The sequence below is a fragment of the Hylobates moloch genome, unplaced genomic scaffold, assembly GCF_009828535.3.
Source record: "Hylobates moloch isolate HMO894 unplaced genomic scaffold, HMol_V3 SCAFFOLD_7, whole genome shotgun sequence".
NCBI lineage: Eukaryota > Metazoa > Chordata > Mammalia > Primates > Hylobatidae > Hylobates > Hylobates moloch.
The window spans coordinates 85,849,563-85,857,844 of NW_026652282.1; the positions used below are offsets into that span (position 1 = coordinate 85,849,563).

The following is an 8,282-nucleotide window of genomic DNA, read 5'->3' on the forward strand; positions in this document are numbered from 1 at the left end:
ATTCACCAAGGTGAAAGATCTTCCTCCTCTGATACCTAGCCCTTTTCTCTTAAAGAACACAGTAAAGTGCTAGACATCGGTAGGTCCCTGAGAAATAATTATTGACTCATCAGTGATCACAGGGAAGGAAGTTGAGTAGAGAAAATGGGAGATAACATAGGGACACATTGAGATAGTAGTCCTCATTCTAAGACCTAGGTTGGTTCTCAGGCTTGGCAGTAACCAGCTTGTGTAACCTTGAACAGTTTACTTAAATCTTTCTGAGCCTTGGGTTTCTCATTCATCTAATGGGGCAAAGACTCTTTACTCACAGGCTGTTGAGAGGGTACTTGGGATATCCCACTCTACTACATAAAGCAGCTATCCCCATGTAGGGCACATGGCAGGCACTCAGTTAATAGTGAGGTTCCCAAAGGCCTCTAGAGGAAAGTATTGTTTCCTTGTGGTTGGCCTTTGTCTCCCTCATCCTGACATACCCCAGTATGTATACAAGAAATAATTATGATTGCCTTTTATTGAGTGCCGAAGATGTGAAGATCTTTGTGTGTTACAGAGGTGATGTCAGCACATTAGGAGTGACTTACCCAAGGACACACAGTAGTGATGATTCTGTCTCTGGGGACTCAGAGAGGTCTCCTGACTCCAGTTTTCTGTCCAGACAGAAGAGGCATCCACAGTGCCTTGTGTTTCTGTGTCTCATATACCTGTGCTTCCCAGATGTTTATCTAGAAGTTAAAATAATGGGGCAGAAGAGCAACTGATAGTGCAGTATTTTTTTCCATCTCGTAATCTATTGATCTAGTATCACTGAAGCTCATATAGTATATATAGTTCCTCTTATATTTCCAAATGATGCCTTGATAGCTATGCAATTTTTTTTTTTTTTCTTTTTGAGACGGAGTCTCGCTCTGTCACCCAGGCTGGAGTGCAGTGATGCAATCTCAGTTCACTGCAAGCTCCACCTCCTAAGTTCATGCCATTCTCCTGTCTCAGCCTCCAGAGTAGCTGGGACTACAGGCGCCCACCACCATGCCCAGCTAACTTTTTGTATTTTTAGTAGAGATGGGGTTTCACCATGTTAGCCAGGATGGTCTCGATCTCCTGACCTCGTGATCTACCCACCTCGGCCTCCCAAAGTGCTGGGATTACAGGCGTGAGCCACCGTGCCCAGCCAGCTATGCAAATTTTTATTGCAAAATCATGTCTTTTATGGGAGGTTGAAGGAACTATTTGTTGAAGTCTACTATGTGCTAAACACTTTATATAGCAATTGTTATTTATAATTCACAATAATCCTGATACAGAAAATCTTACTCCCATTTTCTAGAAGAGAAAACTAAAGCTCACAGAATTTTAGTAACTTTTCTAGGTTGACACAACTAAGAAGTGGCAAAGCTGGTATTTTAGCTCTTGATCTCCACAGTAAATAATTAGACTGGTTGCTATAGTATATGTTATATGGTGACCATGTGATGTCATGCACATAAAGGAATTCAATAACACCCATTGATGAGGATGATAATAAACATGAAATAATCTCTCTTGGGTTTAGACACCTGGGTTGTGGTGTTCATATCAATTTAGTTAGAGCAAAAATTCAATGTATTGTACTCACTAAAGCCTAGCCCAGCTTTCACACTAGGTTGAAATGCCACCTAATCTGTATATTAAAAGCTCATTAAAACCTAGGTGTGTAGAAGACCACTCTTGTCTTTTCTTCACTAAATTTCTATTTTTGGACCTGTGCCATACTGCTTGGATTATTACGAGCTCCCATATGTTAAACAACTAGAACCCCTTTATGGTGACTTTTATTAATTTCTTGCCTATCCTTTTCCATTTGATTTTTTTCAAGAGACCTTTGAAGGAAAATCTACCAAACTTCCAAATGCCGGCGGGGTTGGGGACAGGAGTGAGAAAATTCACGGCTTTACAAGACTGAATCATCCCATCCAGGAATCTGGCATCCTAATTGTCTAATTATCCAACAGGCACATTTCTTTTCAATTATTTCAAAATTCAGAATTTACTTTAGATCCTCAATAACTGCTAAAAGATGATCTGAAAATAATCAGGCTAAAGACCAAGGCCCTTTTTAACCTGGCCTGTGGAGTGGTTTCTATATAAGAGGTAATTAGTGACCTACCTACTTCAAGTACTGTAATGAAGATGAAACAGAAAAAGGCAGTGGGACAATATGATATATATTAAGGAGAGCAAGACTTGAGGTAGCAAAACCAGAAAGGGATCTTCCACCATAGACCAGGAGTGGGGAGTTGTTTGCCTAAAAAAAAGTAGCAAGAGTGGAGATGGAAGAAAAGTGGGAAAACCCAGAGATATTTGGAAGAGGTCAAGATTACTTGGTGGCAGGGAGGAAGAGGGAATGAGGGATGATTCCCAGATTTCTTGCTTGGGCAACAGTGTGGGTTCTGGAGCCATTTATTAAGATAAGAGAAATGAAGAGGAGGGAGTTTTGTGTGTGGAAAAGATCAAGGAAGGATGGTAAAATCACTTGGGACATATTGCATTTGAGGTCCTTCAGGGACATTCAGGTGGATATATCTAATCGTTAATTGAAACGGATCTGAATCAAATTTATACTGAAGTTCATGTAGAAAAATAAACATACAAGAATGTGTTGGAAAAAAAGAGAATCTACTGAGGGGGCCTAGCTCTACCAGATATATGAAATTATATATCCTCTATAATTCAACTGGTATATGGATAGCAAACAGACCAATGAAATAGAATAGAAAGCCCAGAAAGTTTTCCAAGTACATATGGAAATTTGATATGTAATAAAGGTGGCATCTCAAATCCCTAAAGCAAAGATGGACTTTCTGATGCCAGAACAACTGAGAAACCAATTGGAAAAAGAAAACAAAAGATCCATCAATACTTTTTGCCATACACAAATATAAACTCTAAATGTAAAGAAAACCATATGAATACTAGAAGAAAACATGAGTGAATGCTTCTTGGACCTTATGTAGGAAAAGATTTCTTAACTATGAATCGAAATCTAGAGGCAATAAAAGTTAAATAAATTTGACTACTTTTTTTAATGCATGGCAGAAAAACACCATAAACAAAGCCAAAAAGCAACTGACAAACTGGAGAGAAAATTGCAACATATATAACAGTTAATGTATTAAGAAAACTTGAAAATTGAGATGAGAAGGACCAACAACCCACTAGAAAAATGTGGAAAAGACATGAACCGACAATTCACAAAGAAAGATATTTAAGTTGTCCTTAAACAGAGATAAGGCAAAATAAAATGCCATTGAGATATTAATTCTCAACTATCATATTAGTGCACATTTAAAAGTATGTCATAGGTTATGTTGGGAAGGGCGTTGGGAAACAAAACACTCCCCTATATTTCTGATGGGAATGCAAAAATAGGTCTGAGATTCTGGGGTGGGAATAGCCTGGAGATGTAGATCTGGAAGTCATTGGTCTTTACTGGAAATAAATGAGATCAAACAGGGAGACAGAACTTGAGGACTGAGGAGAGAGGAGGCCCAGGACAGAACCCTAGGAACACCGCCACTCAAGGTGGCAGCTCAGCTTCCTGGCAGGCACCACCACCCTGGGCTCTGGAGGCAGGCAGAGACGGTCTTGAAAGCGGGCTGTGGAGTTCTGGGGCTGAGCGTTCTCGGCAAAGTCGGGTACCCTCTTTGATCAACTGTCACACCTGGCGATAATGGGCATCAGAGAGAGATACCCTGCGAGGATGCTGTGAGATGCGCCAGGTAAAGCACCTGGGGTCAGAAAGCCACCCCCTCCTCTCTTCTCAGTGACCCCCCTTTACTACACAAACACACCCCGACCCCGACCGTCCCCAGCCTCCCGGTCCCTCGGGGATGGATGGTGAGGTGGGTCAGGCAAGGGGGGCCGAGCTCGGGTGACGCGACGCTCACGTGACCCGCCGGGCGCCTACGTGGGCACCAGCCCCCGCACCCGCCCGCCCGCCCTGCGGTCCGGTCCCGGCGCCCGCGCAGAACCAGCTGTCTGAGCTGCCCGGGCAGCGGGGGAGAAGCGAGCGGGCTTCCGCGAGCCAGAGGAGGCACAGGCCTGTCCCGGGTCCCGGCAGGTCAGTGTGAAGGTGGGCGCTGCGGGCGAACCCAGGGAAGGGGTGGAGGTGGCTGGCAGTAGGAGTAGGGAGGGGGCGGAGAAAGGATCCGAGAGACTGGTGAGGAGGGGGAAGCGGAGCGGGCGGAGGCAAGAGCGGGGGAGCCTGGCCCGCCTTCTCGACGACCCCCTGCACTGAGCCCTCCATCCATTTTACTACTGGAAATGGGGTATGGGGGAGCAACCCCGCAGTGCAACAGTGAAACGTAGACATATTCTGGAAATAACCCCCTCGCACAATCTGCTCCCATGGAAACATCTGACCTCCGCAAAAACGGGGTGGCGCTGGGACAGGTTGCCTCCAGGGGAAGGGGACACAGAGACAAACGCAGTTTGGAAAGCATCCTGGTTTGGTGCCCGAGGCCTGGAAAGAAATGGCGGCTGGGGTGCGGGGGATGTAGGGGAGGAAAACGTTGGGTGAGCAGGGCCTGGACTCAGGAAAGGGAACCGAGTACCTGCGAGACCGCTGACTGCGCAGCCCCTACCCCTGTCTCCTGTCTGTCCGCAGGTCTGCGCGTCTGTTCCCAGCGCTCTGCGAGGCCTAAAAAGCAGGAGCAACCTGTCCAGAATCCCCGCAGGTCTGTGAAGGTGGTTGTGGGGGAGCTCAATGGACAGGGCCCTATAAGGGTTGAGAGTGTGGAGGGCCCGGCCAGGGCCGAATTGGGGCCCCTGCCCATCCCCCACTCACATGAACACACACCTTACCAGGCTGAACCAGTGCAGAGAAGGTGGCAGGGACTGCCAGGGAATGGCTGGCTCACGTGTGTGGGAGGAGTGGCAGGCTACGTGGTGGGCAGAAGGCCCTCTTGGAGGCCTGGCCAGCTTAGGGGAACCCTCACCGGGGGTGAGATGCAAGTACTATCCAGACCTGCATTCCACCCCATGCCCTCAGTCTCCCATGTCTCTTATTTGTCTCCTCTTCCCTCCATTCCCATCCCCCAGGACAGGAAAAAGAGGGGAAATCTCGACATGGAAAAACCCTACAACAAAAATGAAGGAAACCTGGAAAACGAGGGAAAGCCAGAAGATGAAGTAGAGCCTGATGATGAAGGAAAGTCAGACGAGGAAGAAAAGCCAGACGTGGAGGGGAAGACAGAATTCGAGGGAAAGAGAGAGGATGAGGGAGAGCCAGGTGATGAGGGACAACTGGAAGATGAGGGAAGCCAGGAAAAGCAGGGCAGGTCCGAAGGTGAGGGCAAGCCACAAGGCGAGGGCAAGCCAGCCTCCCAGGCAAAGCCAGAGAGCCAGCCGCGGGCCGCCGAAAAACGCCCAGCTGAAGATTATGTGCCCCGGAAAGCAAAAAGAAAAACGGACAGGGGGACGGACGATTCCCCCAAGGACTCTCAGGAGGACTTACAGGAAAGGCATCTGAGCAGTGAGGAGATGATGAGAGAATGTGGAGATGTGTCAAGGGCTCAGGAGGAGCTAAGGAAAAAACAGAAAATGGGTGGTTTTCATTGGATGCAAAGAGATGTACAGGATCCATTCGCCCCAAGGGGACAACGGGGTGTCAGGGGAGTGAGGGGTGGAGGTAGGGGCCAGAGGGGCTTACACGATATCCCATACCTTTAATGTCTTTGGCCTTCCATTCTGACTTCTCTGATGAGAATATTGCTGGCCCTGCTTTCCCTGGTAGGTATTTGACAGGCCCAATGCTTTAACCTTAAGCTGATACTTTGCTTTAGATGTCAGTCTCGTTACCAGCAGCCTTTTGACCCAACTACAGCGCTCTGTATTTTAGTAGAGGATTTTCACCCATGTGCGTGGAAAAGATGTTCATGGTACATTGTAAAAAAAAAAAAAATAAAAATAAAAAAACAGTTTGCAGAACCGCATATACAGTATCAGCCCGTTTTTATAAAAATGTAAATATTTGCATAATGCATTTGTGCACAAAGAAAACTCTGAAAGCATGTACACTAAAAAGTAGCCAATGGTTATTCCTGAATGGTACCCAAAAATGAGTTCAATCACCTGCTGGGTAGGTACCTCCATGTCATTCTGCTGTTGTTGTGCCCATCCTCATGTCTTCCCTAGGTGTAACTAGGTGAGTGGGCACTGCTACCCCTTCTCCTGGGTCCTTTACCATCCTATGGCTCCCCCATAGGATGTGATTCTTTTTCTTTTCTTTGCTCTCACTCATCTCTACCTTTTCTTAAAGGATATGTCCTTTTGTCATAACAATAATTTTAAAAACTAAACAAGAAAACAATACATAAACAATTGAACTGTTCAGTGAGCTTATGAGGGTAATAAAGACATTTAAAATTTCTGTTGCCAGAACATAAAATGATAAGTAAAATTCATATTACCTCTGAGACTAACAGCTAGAGGTATCAACCTGGCAGTTATAACAAATTCATTGCTGTAAGGGTCAGTCTTGCCATCTGTGAAATGGGGATAATACTTATCTCCCAGGACTGCCCAGTGGATCAGATGAGGTATTGAACACGTGAGCTGTCCTTACAGGAGCAGGACCCAGCACCCTGTCAGACACTTAAAAGAAGAGCTGAAGGTAGGTTTCACCTGTCCCCAGGAACAACTCCAAGCAGCTGAGTAGAGGGCGCCATCCTTCTCTGGATACTATCATATCTGCTGGGCACTTCTGTTCTGCTATGCCCTGTATATGCACTGTCTGCTGACAGCCACTGATATAATGGAGTACTCATGGTGACAAAGCCCTTCTGATTCCCTACAGTCCCCAAAGGGCCACAGTCCCAATTGCAGGTGGTTCTACTCTAGGGCTTCTTGGAGCCCACTGTATTACACAGTTCTTAGCAAAGTAGCCATTAACATTTTTAGTTCATTTTATATTTGCTTACAGCTTCATTTCTCTTCTTAGGACTTGAGACATTTTGGGTCTACTCGGGACTGTGTCCTGAGTCTAACCTGTTGACTAGATGTTTGAACCAAACACCCTACCCCAGTACCACAGGTGAACCGTATCTAAATTTTTGTACCTTTCTAAGTGTGAGTTTTCTCTAAAAAGCCTCGTTGGCTGGCCTACTATACAAAATCAAGGGACTTATCCGTACATAATCACAGAGATAACCCTGTGGGAAACATCCCTTCCCATTCTAAACCACTTGCAACTGAAAGAGGTACAGTGTTCTTAAAAATATTAAAAACTCTCAGGCATTTTTATTTAGCCCACCAGTATATTCCCTTATCAAAATAGACTTTTAAAAAATTCATCCTGATACCCGTTGCACTGTACTTGACACTATATTTAACAATTACTTGATTATGACTGAGTCAGGAGCCCTGAGTTTTTGGCCCAGTGTATCCTTGGGCAAGTAATTTCACTTGTCAAAAATACAACTTGAAATTCAAAAATAAATAATACAGGAGAAGTGATAATTCTAAATCCAGCTCATAAACCATTTTAACAATGTATAAAAATGATTTTTTTCAAAACACGTTCAAAATATGTTAAACGACTCCCTGGGAACCTCCCTGGTCCCTGGCACAAACCCAGAATTGCTAGGAATATGGCTCTAGAACCTGCAATTTCCACAAACTCCCCAGGTGATTCTGATGTACACTAAAGTTTTACACGTTGCGTGACCTCAATTACATTAAATATAAACCATAAAAAAGTAGGAGGAAGTATAAGGAAATGTTTATCTGAATTCAGTAGGCACAAAGCACATATGTACCAACATCTTTTAAAAAATCAAACTATGTGCTAGATTTGTACATTGACAACTACAAAACATTGATGACAGAAATTAAGATTTAAATAAATGGAAAGATACATTGTTCATGGATTAGAATGGCTGCAAAGAAACAGTGGCACAGGACTCCCTCAAAGTGGATGCCCTAACCAAGGTTCTGCCTGTTTTTACCTTTTGGGAGGGTCTTGAAATCTAAAGACTACCAGGCCACATTCCCTTCTAAATAGTCCATACCTGTTTATTCAGGTAGTGAGTATACCCGCTGGGGGCATCCACTGCAGAGGAAACTATCAATAATTGCGAGGAAAAAATGACCATCTCTGTAGATATCATTCAGCCTCCCCATTCCCCTGCCACTGCTATCCCAATGTTTGCTCAATGGGCCCCTGTACAAAGTGGCCACAGAAACAGAAATAGAACTATGTGAGAGCTCAACAATATTGACTTCCCATACCAACCTGATCTGAC

At 44.9% G+C, this 8,282-nt stretch overlaps 1 protein-coding gene across 5 annotated transcripts; it reads left to right on the plus strand.

Annotated features, from left to right (window-relative positions):
• Positions 1-3,938: 3,938 nt before the first annotated feature.
• On the plus strand, positions 3,939-5,972 carry TCEAL3 (transcription elongation factor A like 3). 5 transcript variants are annotated; one of them, XM_058441751.1, is made up of 3 exons: positions 3,939-4,099; positions 4,646-4,715; positions 5,085-5,972. In XM_058441751.1, exon 3 carries the CDS (start codon positions 5,107-5,109, stop codon positions 5,707-5,709), a length of 603 nt encoding a protein of 200 aa, XP_058297734.1. In that variant the 5' UTR covers positions 3,939-4,099; positions 4,646-4,715; positions 5,085-5,106; the 3' UTR covers positions 5,710-5,972. The 5 variants fall into 5 exon arrangements, with proteins under 5 accessions (XP_058297734.1, XP_058297736.1, XP_058297735.1 ...); XM_058441750.1 differs by having other exon boundaries at positions 3,941-4,111; positions 5,080-5,972; XM_058441754.1 differs by having other exon boundaries at positions 3,951-4,111.
• The last annotated feature ends 2,310 nt before the right edge of the window (positions 5,973-8,282 follow it).

Coding starts and splice junctions, on each gene's coding strand:
- TCEAL3 (XM_058441753.1), top strand. CDS start 5,107: ATGGAAAAACCCTACAACAAAAATGAAGGAAACCTGGAAAACGAGGGA.